Here is a 19,011-nt window from a genome sequence, read left to right as displayed (position 1 = left end):
GCTCCCAGTAGCCTCTGCTGGTATGACCAACTTTTACGTGATGAGCAGAACCCATTGACATCATGTGATTGATGATGGTTCTGTTCTTTCATTAGGCCTGGAACCAGGAACTGAGTATACGATCTACATCATTGCTCTGAAGAATAATCAGAAGAGTGAGCCTCTGATCGGGAGGAAAAAAACAGGTGAGAGCACTTTGTGGGTAACAAGGAGAAAACTAAGACAAAATTGATAACAAATGAGCACTTTTGCAAGTGAAAACGTTCTTCATGTTTTGATGGATTTCTTGTGGATTATTTTTTCCTAACAGCATAGCTTATATATTATACTCTTTGATAGCAAGAAAAATCTAACATGCTCTGCATTTGGTTTATTTTGTTTTTCTTTTCTATAGTCAAGAGATAGCCTTGTTGGTCACCTATAAAAAATTCAAATGAGATCTCAAAATGTAAAACCAAGTTACTGTCACTGCCATTCTTCTATACTTGTTGAATTAAAAAAGAATTTTTTTTAAAGGGCAGAGAGAGACTTCTTTCCCATTTGCCTTTATCATTTTGGCTGCCAAAACATGTAACTGAATAATGTCTACTTTTTCATCCAATTTTAGTTTATTTGAAGAAAATGCTGTATTCACGGTGATAGGAAAGTTTTAAAAGAAAATGTGTGTGTTTATCTATTTTTATCATTTCAAACCATGTAAACTATTGAGCCAAACCTCTGTAATTCTCATACTTCAGACACTGAGATGACTCGTCTGGATTCTAGTTCCTACAACTTGCTTCTCCAGTTAAAAGCGCATTTCAGTTCCATGAGGCTTCATTTGAGCAGAGGCAGCTTCTGTGGGGCTCAGCGGTCAAAGCTTTGTGTATATGATAAATTCATATGAACACTTTTTTTCATTCTAAACTATAAAGAAAACTTTAAGAACAATCATAAAGATTTCTTTCTGGAAAAAGTGTTTTGTGATCCAAGAACTGCTAATTTTCCAGGGGCTTTGATCAGACTGATAAATAGTCATTGTCGCCTGAATTGATAATGATTATTGCTGCTACTTACTGAAGCTTAACACGCTTTGCTTTTTTGGCTCTAACCTCTCTTGGCTAGATGAGCTTCCCCAACTGGTAACCCTTCCACACCCCAATCTTCACGGACCAGAGATCTTGGATGTTCCTTCCACAGTTCAAAAGACCCCTTTCATCACCCACCCTGGGTATGACACTGGAAACGGTATTCAGCTTCCTGGCACTTCTGGTCAGCAACCCAGTGTTGGGCAACAGATGATCTTTGAGGAACATGGTTTTAGGCGGACCACACCACCCACCACGGCCACCCCCATAAGGCATAGGCCAAGACCGTATCCGCCGAATATAGATGAGGAAATCCAAATAGGTCACGTCCCCAGGGGAGACGTAGACCATCACCTCTACCCTCACGTTCTGGGACTCAATCCAAATGCCTCTACAGGACAAGAAGCTATCTCACAGACAACCATCTCTTGGACTCCAGTCCAGGAAAGTTCCGAGTATATCATCTCTTGTCATCCTGTTGGCATTGATGAAGAACCCTTACAGGTAATTCATTTTTCTCCTCGCTTCTCATGGGGTAGCCCAGAAAGTGATCAGAAGTGACCAGTGCTCTGATGGAAAGTGGCTATGCTCATAGGGCCTCTTCGAAAGATGGTACAGGCTCTGCTCAGAAGCTCAGCCTGTAATCCCAGCACTTTGGGAAGCCGAGGTGAGTGGATTGTCTGAGCCATGGGTTAGAGACCAGCCCGGACAAGTTGGTGAGACCTTGTCTGTACAATAAAAGAAAGAAAGAAAGAGAGATGGTACATTTAAGCTCTGATTTTTCTTCTTTAACTCTTTTTTTTTTTTGAGTCGGAGTCTCACTCTGTCGCCCAGACTGGAGTGCAGTGGCCGCTCCCGGCCACCGCAGCCTCGACCTGCTGGGCTCCGGCGATCCTTCCGCCTCAGCCTTCCGAGTAGCCGGAATTACAGGCATGCATTACCACGCCCGGCTGATTTTTTGATTTATTGTAGAGATGAGGTCTCGCCAAGTTGCCCAGGTGGGTCTCGAACCCGTGGGGTCAGGCAAACCACTCACCTCAGTCTCCCAAGGTGCGGGATTACAGGCTGAGCCACCGAGCCTGGCTTCTTTAACACTTAATATGACTCTACTTTGGAGGATGTACCAGAAAGCATCATTAGTTTTTATTTAGTAGAGATAAATTAAATCATTTCTTTATTCTCACACATTTGAGGCTCCTTAGTGAGATAGAGAGATAATCCTGGAGTAAAAATAAAAATATTCTACCTGCATTTACATTTGTGTGAAGAAGTCTAAAATGCTATCTTTATTGTTTGTTCTTCTTTTTTTATTTTTTTTTGAGTTGGAGTCTTACTCTGCCGCCCAAACTGGAGTGCAGTGGCTGTTCCTGGCCACCACAGCCTCAACCTGCTGGGCTCCGGTGATCTTTCCGCCTCAGCCTTCCAAGTAGCTGGAACTACAGGCGCGCGCTACCATGCCCGGCTAATTTTTTGACTTATTGTAGAGATGAGGTCTCGCCAAGTTGCCCAGGCCGGTCTCGAACCCACGGGCTCAGGCAATCCACTCACCTCAGCCTCCCAAAGGGTGGGATTACAGGCTGAGCCACCGAGCCCAGCTTATAGTTTGTTCTTGAAGAAGTCCGTTATCTATAATATGTATAAAGAAAAAAAGCTTAGGTGAAGCTGTGCATATTTTAAGTAATTGATTCCCTAAATCTATTCTTTGTCTTGCTGGTATAAATTTGTATTGTGTTATTCTAGAAAGTGGCAGAATTTATTATTTTTTTTGAGTTGGAGTCTCTGTTGTCCAGACTGGAGTTCAGTGGCACACTCACAGGCAACCACAGCCTTGATGTGCTGGGCTCAGGTGATCCTTCCACCTCAGCCTTCCAAATAGCTGGAACTACGGGCATGCACTACCACACCTGGCTAATTTTCTTATTTATTGTAGAGACAAGGTCTCACCAAGTTGCCCAGGCTGGTCTTGAACCCCCTGGGCTCAGGCAGTCCTCTCGCCTCCACCTCCCAAAGTGCTGGGATTACAGGCATGAGCCACCACACCCAACTTAGAAAGTGGCAGAATTTTAAAAGTTGACTGCACTGTGTGGGAAATTTATGACCTTAGAAACATGCATTTGAGGATTTGTCAAAGGGTTTTAAGGACTCTCTCTTGGGGTCAGATATCACTTTGCATAGCTTGACTGTATCTCCCATATAGTCCAGTGTTCATGTTTTATGTGAAGGGGATTATGTCCAGTGTTTCCAGAGGGCCTGCACAGACCTGTGACTGCAACAGATAAAGAGGTGGCCATCTCTAGTACTGTCAAGAGCTCCTGATAACTATGGAGCCTGAAGATAGATTTTTGGAGGGAAAATCTGGCAGGAATGGTAGCCCCTCATCCTTGTTCCATTTCTCTCCACGGCTGGTTGAGACTCCTACACCCTCTCTCTTTGTTTGTCTCCCTTTGCTTTGTTTAAACAGTGAGGATTGTTGATAAGAGAATAGGGGAGCCCGTGTCTATTCCTCATTATAATGCTTTCTCCCTGCTTTGGATGTACCAACAATTGCAGTTCAGAGTTCCTGGAACTTCTACCAGTGCCACTCTGACAGGCCTCACCAGGGGGGCCACCTACAATATCATCGTGGAGGCACTGAAAGACCAGAAGAGGCAGAAGGTTCAGGAGGAGGTTGTGACCGTGGGCAACTCTGGTATGTAAACATACATTATTTAGGCATCTGTCTCCCCGGACTACACCAGAGGCGGCTTTGTCTGTAGACTGCTCCTTTGCTGCCTCTGTCTTTTATCTTTGAGAAATAATGCTATACATCCACATTAAGTAAATGAGCAGCTTTCCATGAAACTACTTTTCCCCACAGTATCCTATTGAAAAATGTGTGCATAATTGACAGACTCTCTAATATAATGATAGACCTGAAAAAGGACTCCAAATATTATTTAGTTCGAAACGCTGCATCCTCGCTAGTGAGTTTCGGAGTTGATATAGGGCACAGATTTCCTGATATCTTTTTCCAACCCCTCTCCATCTCACCATGCTGCTGTCCTCTTGAATGATTCCGAAGTATAGAAACTGATTACCGGTAAAGGAATTCCCCCTCTGCAGACATCGGGGACAGCTGATTTTCGTCCCTGACATAAAATGCTAACAACACAACCCATTTCTGTCTAAAGAGCTTCCTTGTTTCAATGTTATTTTCATTTTTTTTCTGACCACATAGGTCCAAAACCTCAGTAAAGATTAAAAGATCATTGACTCTTCTTGGTAGCACCTGAAAAGTCCTTCTAAACCAGTAGTGTGCTACCTGGCTGCTCAATATGAAGATTCTCCAAGACCCATGAAATAGAGATCATCAGTTCTGTGAATCCTAAATCTTCCAGGAGGAGGTTTCTCTCCTCCATATCTGCAGAGACTGCTAAATTCTGTTTTTGCCAAGTGGCAGGTTTTATTCCTAGGGCCAATACCTTAATGTCAGCCTTATTTGATAGAGTCTATGCCATTTTATATGTACAAATTCCTGCGTGTTAAGCACTCGTGTTTGGCCAGAGGTGGGTGGGGAGGAGATTATTTTGTGTCTGTCATATTATGTATCCACAGTAATACTCACTTTTGCCTCTCATGGTTTTGCTAGCAGAATGTCAAGAGAATGGAACTTTCAAGAGTGCAAAGGTCTTTGTGCTTTTCAAAGTCTTTTTAAGAAAGATTCCATCTCTATAACTTTAGTTCGGATGGAATTTTAACTCCTTGCTGTTTGTTGGAGTCTTGAATACCCTAGTAACAGTTTAAACCCTTTCCATTTTTCTTCCAACTCCTTATTCCCAGCAGCAATATTGTGCATTCTAACCAGGTTCTCCTGGCTTTGAGACTTTTCAGACTTCCTAGTTCTCCAGAACTCTATTTTCTTCCAGGATGATGCCTTTTAAAATATTAGGCTTTTGACTTTTGCACTGTAAAGAGAAATAGACACAGTGGGATTTAAAGTCAAAGTAAATTGGTCTACTTAATTTTTAGAAAATAATTTGAGGCGTGTTTTGTTTGCTTGGATTATTTTAAAACAGGCTTTTCCAAATTGTAAAGAGATGGTATCTTAAATCACATGAAAAGACTTTGTTACTTATTCCTAAATCATCTGTACCCCATTGCTTCTTATTTGGAATAGTTGATTGTATTGATAAAGTAAAGCAGTCTTACCATTATAATAACAGTGTGCAAAACCAAGTTTTCTGTACTATCATGCAAAAAAAATGCAATAATAAAAGAGAAGATTTCATGGTACATTAAAATGCTAAGACTTTTGCATTATGAGCAAAAGATATCCTCTAATTTATTCTTTATTTGGTGAGCACTTTCTAAGTGTTGAGAAAGGGTCAATATTTTGAGTGCATGACATCATGTAACGGTCACAAGATCTCTAGGAGGTAGAGATATTTTTATTATTATTAAAATTATCATTATTCCTGAATTGCAGATGAGAGGAGCAAGCCAGAGAGATGTTATATTTAAGGTCACTCAGGTACCAGTGGAGAGGCATTGCTGCTCTTTGCATCCCACTAAAGTTTTTAACTAACTTCAGTTGCCTTGAGATCTGTTTCATGTTCAACAAGGCAGACTTATCAAAAACAAGCATTGTTTTAGAACTGAAGACAAAAATGAAAGATGGGTTCCTTGTAAGTTACCTGTGGCAGGTGTCCACTGGCTACACGTAAGTATGGTTTATTAGAGCCACCGATGCCTTGCTAGAACTGGTGAATGTCTCTTAGTCCTCCTGGAATTTTTGTTTTGGATTAAGTCATGGTATACAATAATTTAGCTTTCTTCCTGTGATCCGAAACCCTCACTAAGATGCCTTTGTGTGTGTGTGTGTGTTTTTTCCTTTTCTTCATAGTTAACGAAGGCCTGAACCAACCTACGGATGACTCATGCTTCGACCCTTACACGGTGACTCATTACGCCATTGGAGAGGAGTGGGAACGGCTGTCTGAATCTGGCTTTAAACTGTCATGCCAGTGCTTAGGCTTTGGAAGTGGTCATTTCAGATGTGATTCATCTAGTGAGTAGTTGCTTTGTTCATCCTCTTGTCTGTTCATCCCTCCCAGTTCCATGCATTTGCACTAATGTGCCAAGGAAGCATGTTTGGCAGACAGGCTCTTCCAAACATGAAGCAAACAAGGGAATATGTTTGACTCGAAGTAACATTTTGCATCATAGAAAAATGATGGGAAATTTTACTTGTTGGATATCGCTTCATTCCGAGGGTTGTGTGCTAATACACTTATTAATTAAAAATAAGATTGTGGTGGTGATTTTATTTTTTAAGTTTTCTGTTAAAGCAAATCAGGAAAGTCAAACTCTTTGGAGCCAGGTCTAATAAAAAGCATCAGAGATACAGAAAAACTCCAAATCACTTTTCATCTTTAGCCAGAGGCGAACATTTATACTCACAAACACTGTCTGATTTAACACAAATCAAATATACACATATCATAGTATACACACATTCTCTCAACACACACACACACACACACACACACACACACACACACACACACACACCAGGTAGCTTGAATATTGCTAAAAGTACAAATAAAAAAATATAGATAATTCACTTGTAGATAATTAGGAATCAGCTTCACTTGAAAACTATCTGATTTCCAAATTATTAAGAGGTTTTAACTTTTCAATAATTTTTACTTAAAATAATTTTAGGTATTATCTAGTATGCTTGATGTTTAGTATTGGAATTTATAAACCTTTCATTTTTCTCTCTTTTAGGAAATGTGATTATTATTGACAATTGGTTCCTTTTTATAGGTTTAGCCTTTATGACCTATAAACAAGCTTCTTGTGGACATACAAAAACCATATTCTGTGGAATTAAAGTATAATAGACTTTTAAAAAAGAATTTTAAAGTATTTGACTTAACTTGTATATGTGAAATGGCTTACTCGAGACTGAAATTTTTTTATAGCTAATTTTTTCATTATAGAAAATGTGCTTGACCATTTGAAAATGAAAAAAGAGAACTGTAGAAGTTTCACATGAAGTTCAGGAATTGGAAATTTTAGCATTTGATATCAGCTTGGTGGCTTTTAACTTCCGAAACTAAATTACTTTTAAGTTTGTATATTTATTACCTGTGTGAATACTTTGATGCAATTGTGAGAATAGCTATAAACTAATTTGTGATACTTTGGCTCAACTTTGACTCAATCTTTGTTTAGATATCGTGATCTAATACCTTTACTTTTATAGTTCAAGGAAGGCTGAATTGTGGAAAAATGAAAGTACTATATTGTTATATAAACTTCTGAAGTGTGTTTTGTTTTAGTATAAACCATGGAGATTAAAACATCATAGAATAGTACATGTATGGTAAAGACATGTACCTTGTGATTTTTGGATATTCTTCTGAACCCGTCAATTATTTGTAGGGATAACAACCACTGACTTATCACTTTGCCTTATTTTTGTTTTGTTTTGCTTTTGGTTACTCTTTCCAGTTACATTAAGCAGGTGGTGACATATAGAAATCAGCTGGTCTTTGCTGTATGGTTAATTGAACTAATTTGTATCTAGGGTCTCTGCAAATCCAAAAGTGATTTTTCATCCAGATCTATTCCTAAAAGGCCACTCCGGTCTTACTTTAGTTTTCCACAATTTTAAATCTTAACAGTGAGAATTCAAATGAAAGTCATTGACTATTCTTATGCCGTGATTGTGTCAGAAAACACAGGATCTTAAAAGCATGCCCTAGAACATGTTAAATGGTAAAAATAATATTTTAAAATCCAGTCAAAGAAACGGTTCATCACAGGGATTATGATCATTAACTTTCCTTACCACTTTTTCAGATTCGTGGTTTTTAAACGCCTGTGTCACGTCCTGGTCCTCTCACTTCCTTATGAGTCAGAACATGCAAATAACTTCTTGCCCCCGGTTTCCTCACCCTTGCAGAATGGTGCCATGACAATGGTGTGAACTACAAGATTGGAGAGAAGTGGGATCGACAGGGAGAAAATGGCCAGATGATGAGCTGCACGTGTCTTGGGAATGGAAAAGGAGAATTCAAGTGCGATCCCCGTATGTCGTCACAGATCATTTTTAGTGCCTTAATTAAGCACTCCTGCTTTCATTAGTGGGCTGTACCTCTCACTCGCAGAAATGATTGGAGACTTCAGGTCTCCCTGAGGGGTGAACAGTGGGTTTGTTAATCTTCTGTTTTGCAAAAGCGGAGACAAACTTCCAAAATGAGTCATGATTTAGTGTTATTACAGGACACTTTAGCACTTTTCCAGCCTGAGTATTTTGACCATTATCTGCAGTGAAATGTTACAAGGAAGCTTTATTGGTCTGTCGATCCCACCTTTAAAATATGATTTCCATCTTCCTGTTGGACCCTTTCCAAGTTATTAGATCTCGTTTTTGGAAATGCTGCCCTAAAATCTGTACAGTAGCACCTTTCTTATGGATGATTCACATAAGTATGTGGAATTTGGGCTGTGATGACTCAAATTCAGGACAGGAATAGAACCCACCCCAGGTCAAGTCTGCGTTGTTGCTCTCAGTCTTATGCGTGCTTCTGACTTTTGCCTACATGTAGATGAGGCCACATGTTATGATGATGGGAAGACGTACCATGTCGGAGAACAGTGGCAGAAGGAATATCTCGGTGCTATTTGCTCCTGCACATGCTTTGGAGGCCAGCGGGTAAGACCACACATGTCAGGCTCCCGACAATTTACACAAGATGAGGAGGAGGCTTCTGTAGGTATGCAGAGCACCTTATGGAGTGCTGAGATACCTAATTTCCTGTTGGCTCACAGCTGTGGACACACAGCTCTGGAGTACCTTTCCCTGGCTCTTTTCTCCTGGGCAGTTTCAGTTGCTCCCCTTTCCTGCTGTCCTCAGGCTCTGTTCTTCGGCAGCTAAAGTGTTGCCTCGTTGTTAAATATTTTGAATTATGCCTCAGATGTGAGAAAATGCCACTTCTTTGTACCCTCTCTCTCATTCCAAAACAGATCCTTGTTATAAGTCTAGCCCTGTGCTAAGTCATAGAGGACAAACAGAGGGAATGAGAAATGGTCCTGGCTCTTACTGAGATAGTTGAAGTCATTAAATTAGCATACGTTGCAAAGCCAAGCTAATTAGTAAGATTCTGAGTGGGTCTGACAAATATAGTGCAGTTCCAGGTAGGCTGGAATTAGCGAGAAAGAGAAACATGGACTGGCTGGGGTATAGGATGGCTAAGATTTGGTTGGGAGGGGAGGAAGCAGAGAGACAGAAAGCCTACCCCCCAGGGCTAAGTCCAGCTGGCCCAGGTGGGCTCCAGTGAGCCGACCCTCTGCCTTGTGTCTTGTGATAAAAAATTAGATAGGAAGAAGTGGATTTTGGAGGGTCTTGGCAGTCCATTATATAAGCCAGTACCTCTCAACCATTTCTAACATGTGTCCTACTTCAATTCAGTGTAACAAAAAAAACTATGCCTTTCTCTAATCTTATTTGAGATGTCAAAGTAAAATGACTCTTGTCACTCAAATAAAAGCAATGAGACATGGCAGTCCTTTGTTTTCGATGAAGATATGCCCTCCTGACTACTCCTCAAATTCTGATACCTGAGGAACATGCTCCCTACCTGAGGGTGAGATTCACTGGGTTGATGAATTTGGCATTAACCAATTACAAGTACCCAAGACGCACAGGAGCGTGATGGAAAATAGTCTTTAGGAAAGTTAATCTGGCAGCAAGGAAGGGTCTTCGGGGGCCTGTCTCTGCCCCACCTGGGGCAGCCTAAGGAAACTACTCTGATCTCATTCCTCACCTAGGAGCTAAGTGGGGAGGGAGGGGCTCCCCATTCTGTTGGGGGAGAAACTGTGGAATCAACACCTATCACTCTTTTTTTGAATTCTCTCTGTCTTTCTCATTAACCCTCATAAAGACTGTGAACATAAAACTCAGTCATCCTGGCATAAAATTGTATGATGGAGAGTGAATTTGTTGGGAAGTAGATTTGAGTCTCACTTCGGCATCCTTACCTCATTATTTATGTACATGAAACCTTTCATGTGTGACACCTATTCTGTTCTCAAGTAAAGTGCTAACTGAAACACTTAATACAGTGAGAACTGTTACAGTCTCATATGAATGCAAGATTCATTGATTCCGTAAGTAGGTATTTACCCATAATGTGTTAGGTGTTTTAGCGAATATGCTCTTCAGTGAGGGACTATGCCCAAAATACTTCAATTGTAATGGAGAAAAGAAAGTGATTGTATGATTTAGAGTTCTGTTAGTTGCAAGAGAAAAGTCAACTCAAGAAAGGCAAAAATGGCTCACGTAATGGAGAAGTCCCAGAACCTCCCGGCTTCAGGGGCTGCCCCAGCACTGGCGTCCAAAGTCTCCCGCTCTCTGCCTGCCTTCCCTTGCCCTGGCCTCATTCTCCAGTGGGCTCCCCGCTGATGGTGACATTGGCGACCTCTTTTCAACTTCCAAACAGCAGTGAAAAAACACTTCCAGCAAAAATCTCGGGGAGGAGCCTCACTGGCCCAGCTTGGTCCTGTGCACATCCCCTGTCTCATCTCTAGCCAGATGAAAGGCTGCTTTGTCACCAGCTAGGGAGGCTTAGGAAGAAGAGGCAATGTGGTGCATTCAAAAGACCATGGCCAGGAGTCACCTCAGCTCCCGGGCAGCAACCCAGCTCCTCCAGTGGCTCAAGTGTGACTTCCCTGCCGTCTCTGACCAAGTCATTTATCTCCTTTGGGTCTCTTGTTTCCTTGCATATAAAATGAGAGAGGGTGTTTGCCCATATGATCCAAGTTCCTTTTTAAAAAATTATTTTTTTATTTTTATTTTTATTTTTTTTTTGAGTTGGAGTCTCACTCTGTCACCCAGACTGGAGTGCAGTGGCTGCTCCTGGCCACCGCAGCCTCGATCTGCTGGGCTCCGGCGATCCTTCCGCCTCAGCCTTCCGAGTAGCTGGAACTACAGGCGTGCCCTACCATGCCCGGCTAATTTTTTGATTTATTGTAGAGATGAGGTCTCGCCAAGTTGCCCAGGCTGGTCTTGAATCTGCAGATTCAGGAAATCCACTCGTCTCAGCCTCCCAAAGTGCTGGGATTACAGGCTGAGCCACTGAGCCCGGCCTTTTTTTTTTTTTTTTTTTTTTTGGTTAGAGTCTCACTCTGTCGCCTCGGTGTCTACCTGTTGGGCTCTGGCAATCCTTCTGTCGCGGCCTTCCAAGTAGCTGGAACTATCGCCTGGCTAATTTTTGATTTATTGTAGAGACGAGGTCTCACCAAGCTTCCTGGGCTGATCTTGAACCCATGGGCTCAGGTAATCCACTCTCCTCGGACTCCCAAAGTGCTGGGATTACAGGCTAAGCCACCGAGCCCAGCCTTATTTTATTTTTTATTTTTGAGTTGGAGTCTCACTCTGTCACCCAGGCTGGAGTGCAGTGGCATATTCATGGCCACTGTAGCCTCGACCTGCTGGGCTCCGGTGATCCTCCCATCTCAGCCTTCCAAGTAGCTGGAACTTCAGGCATGCGTCACCTTGCCTGGCTAATTTATTGATTTATTGATTTATTGTAGAGACGAGGTCACACCAAGTTGCCCAGGCTGGTTTCGAACCCCTAGGCTCAGGCAATTTTCTCCTCTCCGTCTCCCAAAGTGCTGGGATTACAGGCATAAGCCACCACGCCTGGCTTCAAGTCCCTTTTAAAATCTCTAGGATTCTAGGAAAACCGCTTCTATCATCAAGACAGAAAGCTGATTGAGGAAGTTGGGATTGGAATGAGGCTTAGCAGACAGGTGGAGTTGGAAGAGAAAGAGAAGAGAGGACATTTCAGGAGAAAGGAAAAGCCCAGATAGACAGTTGTAGGTGTAAGACATGGTAATACCCCAATGTGCATCTAAGAGCTATACATGCATGAAATCATCATCAAAGCTTCCTTTGTGATTAACTGCTTACATTTTGCCAGGGCATAAGGCCTGACATTTTTCTTTATCTAAAGCACTAGATTTTGATGTCCTCTAGTTATCATAACCCCCATCTGACTTCCCGCCTCTACTCTGCCAGGGCTGGCGCTGTGACAACTGCCGTAGACCTGGGGCTGAAGCCAGTGCCGAAGGCTCCACGGGCCACTCCTACAACCAGTATTCTCAGAGATACCATCAGAGAACAAACACCGTAAGTGCATTTGCAACAGAAGTGTCACTCTTATATTGGAGAGCCTCTTCTGCGGGTATCTTTCTTCTGAACAAACCACATTTTTTTTTTTGAGTTGGAGCATCACTCTGTCGCCCAGGCTGGAGGGCAGTGACACGCTCACGGCCACCTGCAGCCTTGACCTGGGCTGAGATAATCCTTCTGCCTCAGTCTTCCATTAGCTGGAACTACAGATGCACGCTACTACGCCTGGCTTATTTTTTGATTTATTCTCGTAGAGAGACGAGGTCTCACCAAGTTGCCCAAGCTTGTCTCAAACCCCTGAGCTCAGGCAATCTCGCCTCAGCCTCCCAAAGTGCTGGGATTACAGGCTTGAGCCACCACACCCAGCCTTTTAGTTAAAAAAAAACATAAGTTACGTAGGTGAAACACTGTATTCTATAACATAAGTTATACTTTATTAAAACCTTAGACATCTCAGACATCGCCTGTTGTCCAGTATATTGCTAGGTTCTTGAAACTAGGAAGAAAAATGATCCTATCTATAAGTAGTTATCATGAAAGTCCCCACCACCCCACATTTTTTTTCCTGTACACATCACAGTATTTGCCACTAATTTTCTTCTTCCATTTTCATAGAACGTTAATTGCCCGATTGAGTGCTTCATGCCTTTAGATGTACAGGCTGACAGAGACGATTCCAGAGAGTGAATATTTCCACCCCAGAGGAACAAGCATGTCTCTCTGCCAAGATCCATCTCAACTGGAGTGATATTAGCCCCATCTTAGAGCGCTTGTTTCTTTCTTAAGCCCTTTGCTCTGGAGTAAGTTCTCCGGCTTCAGCTCAATCCACGGCTTCTCCAAGCATCACCCTGGGAGTGTTTTGAGACTTTTCTCATCCGTGAAGGCAGTACGTTGTTTGTTCTGCTTCAAAGTATTCAATACCGCTCAGTATTTAAATGAAATGATTCTAACTTGTGATTTGGTTTGGGATCAATAGGGAAGCATATGCAGCCAACCACGGTGCAAAATGTATTGAAATGATGTGACCAAAATTTAAAGTAGGAAAGTTACCCAAACACTTCTGCTTTCACTTAACTGACCCGCGATACTGTAGAACGGCATGTCCCTGCTACTGTGATATTTAAAATATCCACAGTACTCATTTTTCCCAGATGATTCTAGTAATTGCCTAGAAATATCTCTATCTTACCTGTTATTTATCAATTTTTCCCAGTATTTTTATATGGAAAAAAATTGTATTGAAGACACTTAGTATGCAGTTGATAAAAGGAATTTGGTATAATTATGGTTGGTGATTATTTTTTATACTGTACGTGCCAAAGCTTTACTACTGTGGAAAGACAACTGTTTTAATAAAAGATTTACATTCCACAACTTGAAGGTCATCTGTTTTTTATAAGACATTTGGGGGGGAAATGATCATTCTTGTGAATGTTGTTTTTCTTTTCAATTCAGCCAACATTTGAAAATCTATGCTATGCGAGTCTCTCTAATTCTTGTTGATTTCTGTAAAAGATTTTCTGTTGTACAAAAACACAGATTCATTTTTGTTATTTCATCTCCTCAATAATGGAGATCGCTTTATAACTTTATATTTTCTGCTTTAATAGATTTAAGTGGACTCAAATATTTATTAAATTTGCCAGCTTGCTCTTCAGAAGTATAATGGAAACAACCTCTAGCTGCTCTAACTATTGAAATTCTTCCCTCCCTCTGGTCTCCTTCATTCAATAAACATCTACTCAAAGAGATTGCCTGTGAAGTAAATAAAAAGATGACTCAGTGGTAAAAGGACTTGCAAAGTATTGAGGAAGCTTGTCTTAGAGAAACCCGTAGTAGGATCACCTCAATTCCAACATGTCTTAATTTGTGTCAGCTGACACTTTCAGCAATGGCTTCATAAACTCCCAACTGAACAAGGCTTGATTACTCCTGGTCTGCAAAGGTTATTTCTCTTTCAATTTAGCATTGGGGAAACAACAAAACTTTGGGATTGAATATGACATTCAGAATAGTAAATAGTTGATTATCAATTAGTAAAATATTAGTAGTTCATAATACACAAGACATAGAAACTATTTATTTTATACTATTGTGCTATGAAAGAATTTCAATAAATACTTGGTAAAGAATATTAAGAATACATACAGAAAAAGATTTCCTCATGGTTCATTTGCTAAATAAATACTAACACATTTGAATTGATTTACAGTCTGTAAAATACTTCGACATTTAGCCATTTCATCCAGGCATGGTTTTACAGCTTAATTTTACAGAGGATACAGCTCAGACGAATTTTCCTTAGAAAAATACAGATACAGACCCTGGAATTCTAATTAAACTAATTAATCTTCCAGCTTTATCAGACCAATAGTTACCAAGATAGCTGTTCTGCATACTTTTTAAAAATAAAAATCACAAAAGGACAGCTCAAGGTGATATTAAATGACTGTCTCGCACAAGTGAGTCATTGTTGCTCCCTGGGGGAGTATGTCTCAATACCAATATACATACTGTGCAATGGGACAACCTACTGAAGACATATGCACTAGAGAAAGCCTCATCTTCATGGGGGACGCCTCAGACACCTCAGTGGGACCTTGTTTAGCATTAGTTTTTTTTCTTGAGTCGGGGTCTCACTCTATCACCCAGGATGGAGTGCCGTGGTACCATCATGGCTCACCACATCCTCGACCTCCTGGTCTCAGGCAATCCTGCTTTAGCCTCCCAGGGTGATGGGACTACAGGCATGTGCCACCACGCCCAGTTAATGTTTTTAATTTTTTTTACAGACAGAAGGTCTCGCTATGTTGTCCAGGCTGGTCTCGAACTCCTGGGCTTAAGTATTCCTCCTGCCTTGGACTCTCAAAGTGCTGGGATTAAAGGCGTGAGCCACTGCACCTGGCCTTGTTTAAAAATCTTTGTATTTACAAATATTTTTTAGAGAGCAGCTTTACGTTAAGACTGATCATGCCTCAAACCAACCTACCTAACTGCAAACCTAAAAATATTTTTCCTAAAATGCAGTTTAGGCCTAGCGTGGTGGCTCAAGCTTATAATACCAGCACTTTGGGAGGCTGAGGCGAGAGGACTGCCTGAGCCCAGGGGTTCTAGACCAGCCAGGGCAACTTGGTAAGATCTTGCCTCTACAATAAATCAAAAAATTAGCTGGGTGTGGTAGCACACTCCTGTAGTTCTGGCTACTTGGAAAGCTGAGGCGGAAGGATAGCCTGAGCCCAGCAGGTCAACGCTGGGGTGGCCATGAGTGTGTCACTGCACTCCAGCCTGGGTGACAGAGTGAGACTCTGACTCAAAAAAAAAAAAAAAAAATGCAGCTTAAGTAAATCCAGTTGGACTGTATTAAATGGCTAGCAAGCTCTTTTGACTTTTATGCTAAAGTGTAAAAATCAACAAGCTCTGCAGTTAAGATTTTTTTAAAGCCCTTTTTTTCAAAATTAAGATACTAAACTTATAAATTAAACTCAGAACACACTAAAGTTTAAATGGTTTTTGTGTTTTAGCAACACTATGCAAAAATGATAGCAGTTTCTTTTTTACTGACTGTTACTCAGCAAAATTATTCGAACACAAGAACCAAGTATTTCTCAAGATGTTTTTTATGGTTTTTACTAATTCATGTTACTTCTCCTGATAATTGTTTTAAGAAGGCCAAATTGAAAAGGCATCATTGAGACATGAATCTGGATTTAGGCAAGAAACTGAAAATTCAAGTAAAATCAGGTAAATGTAGTACTATCAGATTTTAAAAAGAAAAATCGTAGTTTTAACGTTATACCTTGCCTTGCTGCACTTAATTTGTAATGAAATTTATTGTGGTGTATTTATATTGTTTTCAGCTCTAATGACCTAAATGAATTATGTAAATTAGTCTGTATAATAATATCCCTATAAGCCTGTAAGGCACACTTTCTATGGAGGTGAATAAAGAAGTGATCAGGTGGAAATTACAAGTATAGGAAATGACTTTTCTATTTAATTATATTTCCATTGAAAATTCTATTCCATTTCTAGTGGTATGAAACTCATTAAAGTGATTAAGAAACATCACATCAGCACATTTAAGTGCTGAAATTGCTTCCTATTTAGTAAGTTTCCATTGCTGTGGTAGAGAATGTGGCAGACTACAATTAAAAAATCCTATTTTCAGGGGATACAATTCAACCATTAAAAAAGAAAAAGACCACTGTTGGGTCTTTTCATGTTTGGAAACATTTAAAGATTACCATTAAGGCTGATAAAGCAGAAGAAACACAAAGATGACCTTGCACAAACTAAGAAAGTTCTTTTTCAAGAGCATATGGCGCTTATACTTGAAAATGTGAATTATTTTCATCATCACATTGCCTCACTTCATATCCTCATTAAGATGAAAGATTCCCTGTGAATTGCAAACAAAAACCTATATACGTTACAAATGAAGAGAGGAAAATAAGTAATAAAACAGCAAGAGAAATGGGGCGTCAGCCGAAAGCCCCCAAAGGGAAATTCCCTTTTTTAACCTTCTTCAGTAGAGTCAGGGATGATATGAACGCACGTTTTCCATTTCCTTGAATTCCTTTTGACTTACTCTTTAGAGACACACAGGTTTTAAGAATCTTAGGATCCACGTTTATCTCTAAAGTAGCTCTTGTGTGAAGCCCCCAAAGGGTTGAAATGGGAATTGGTAGAGGCTGTGTGAGACAGCCAGTGGGGGCGGGGGGTTGAGGGGAGAAGACGGTCAGCATCTTCTGCTCACTGGGGCTGCAGTCACTTTTGTCACCTGTCCTGCAGCTGTTCACCACAGCAGGCTCCCTTAGGCAAAGGACTGTTGAACTCTTTGCAACACAGTACTTTGCAAAGTGTCATTTCATTCCAGAAGGAAGCGTTGCCTTTTCCAGATCGCTGGACAGGACTTGACAGTGAAACTTGCCGGGCTCTATAATTCAGCCTTCCTTGGAAGATGCTGAGCCAAGTGCTGAAAAGCTATTTTTGACTCAAAACTATGCCGCTTTGGTGGGGGAACTGGAACCCTCATACCTTGCTGGTGGGAATGTAACACGGGGCAGCGGTGGTGGAAAACAGTCTGGTGACTCCTCAGAAAGTTAAACAGAGTCACCATATGACTCTACAATTCCATACTTGGCTATAGACTCAAGAGAACTGAAGGCATGTGTTCACGCACAAACTTGTACACAAATGTTCACAGCAGCATTATTCATAGTAGCCAAAAAGCGGAAACGACCCAAATGCCAATCAACTGATTAATGGTTAGACCAAATGTGGTCTAGCCATATAACGAAGGGGAAACGGGCAGTGATGGCTAAGGACAGAGTTGCTTTTCGGGGCAATGAAACATTATGGAACTCGATAGCAGTGATGGTTGCACAATTTCGTGAATATAAAACCAATGAACAGTACCCTTCAAAATGGTTAAGACAGTGAGTTTTATTGAAAGGAGGAACCCTAAGAAACTTAGAATAAACTTAATTCACATTTTGCCTCAGTGTAACCATTTTTCGCTTAGACTGACATGCTCTGAATCTAGCATAGGTTAGACATAGATACATTTCCAATAGGCAGGTTTGAAGAAGTGTTCAAGACATTTTACAGCAGGCCAAGCAGGCAGCCTACCCCACCCCCTCGGCAAATCTCCATCAGATCCAAGCCAAGGACAGTCCAACCTTTCAACTCATAGTTTAGCATGATAACCTCTAAGAAACTTTCAGGTTCCTTGTCAAAGGCAGGTCAAAGCTGACTGAAGCCATAGAAATGATGGTAAGACCTTTTTTTGCTAAGGAGCTTGTGGATTGGAAACCTCTTGACAGGTGTCTTGCAGGAAAAAGCCCTCCCCTTGTTTCCTCCCATTTAGCCCACCACCAGGACAGCAGTCATGTGACTAACCCACCCACCAGCCTGCTGTCCATCATCCGATGTCGGTACCTGTGCTTACTTGCCCCTTCGTGATGACGTGGAGCAGACCACCACCCAATCACCTTAATTACCTTCCCCCTTCAAAAGGAAGGATTAAAAGGACTCAACCACAAGTAACCAGCCGCTATTGCCTTGCTAAGCTATGGTGTGACCATATGCTATTTGAGCTATGGCCAGGCCAAGTTTCCTGGTTTTGGCCCCCTCCCCTAACTTGGGGAGGTAAACCTCCTCTTTCTCTCTAATTTACTTTCTAAATAAACCATATTTTCTAATCTAACTTCTGTGCAATTCTCTGCAAATTTCATGTGGCACCAAATTGCACACCAGAACCCACACCCTGGTGGGCCTGACCTAACATTCTGGGGGCTCCGTTGGGAGTGTGACCTAACATTTATCTTCAGTTAAAAAATGCCAGTTTAGTTACAGAGAGTCTCTTTAATATTCTTTCATTCCTTGGTAAGTAGTAAGGTATGGGGATGAAGATTGAAGGAACTCTGTGGTTACCAATTTGAAAACTCATACAAAGGGAATCCACCCCCATTTTACAGAAGAAGCAAACTCCAAGAAGTTAAGGCATGTACCCAAGATCACTCTACTGCTGAGTGGCAAGGTAAGGTCGTTATTATCCCAAGAGGCAAAGAGAGAGTTGCCTGGAGAGAAAATGGGGCCATGATCAAACACCAGATTGTGAAGGACTTTTGGAAAGATTCCATTTCCTAACCTGGTTGGTGGTGACACAGGCGTTTGTCTAAAAATTATTCTTTAAATGGTAGATGTTTCATGAACTTTCCTATATGCATTATTTATTACAATTTTTTTTAAAATTTG

At 41.1% G+C, this 19,011-nt stretch overlaps 1 protein-coding gene across 12 annotated transcripts in view; it reads left to right on the top strand.

Moving 5' to 3' along the window:
- The window catches only part of FN1 (fibronectin 1), a 73,373-nt gene extending 59,747 nt beyond the window's left edge, over positions 1-13,626 (top strand). For 3 of the 12 annotated variants that reach the window (XM_021710217.1, XM_008054190.2, XM_021709975.1), the window contains 9 exons: positions 96-185; positions 1,105-1,389; positions 1,465-1,571; positions 3,618-3,756; positions 5,950-6,114; positions 8,020-8,145; positions 8,666-8,772; positions 12,139-12,249; positions 12,868-13,626. In XM_021710217.1, coding sequence (XP_021565892.1) covers positions 96-185; positions 1,105-1,389; positions 1,465-1,571; positions 3,618-3,756; positions 5,950-6,114; positions 8,020-8,145; positions 8,666-8,772; positions 12,139-12,249; positions 12,868-12,939 — 1,202 coding nt within the window. In that variant the 3' untranslated portion in view covers positions 12,940-13,626. Of the gene's footprint in view, positions 1-95; positions 186-1,104; positions 1,572-3,617; positions 3,757-5,949; positions 6,115-8,019; positions 8,146-8,665; positions 8,773-12,138; positions 12,250-12,867 lie in introns of all 12 variants that reach the window. The other 9 variants (XM_008054300.1, XM_021710003.1, XM_008054132.1 and 6 more) reach the window with 4 other exon arrangements.
- The last annotated feature ends 5,385 nt before the right edge of the window (positions 13,627-19,011 follow it).

The sequence above is a fragment of the Carlito syrichta genome, unplaced genomic scaffold (genome assembly GCF_000164805.1).
Source record: "Carlito syrichta isolate Samal-C Ts95f unplaced genomic scaffold, Tarsius_syrichta-2.0.1 Scaffold10796, whole genome shotgun sequence".
NCBI lineage: Eukaryota > Metazoa > Chordata > Mammalia > Primates > Tarsiidae > Carlito > Carlito syrichta.
The sequence above is the reverse complement of the archived record's forward strand: the minus strand, read 5'-3'. Positions and strand labels throughout refer to the sequence as shown.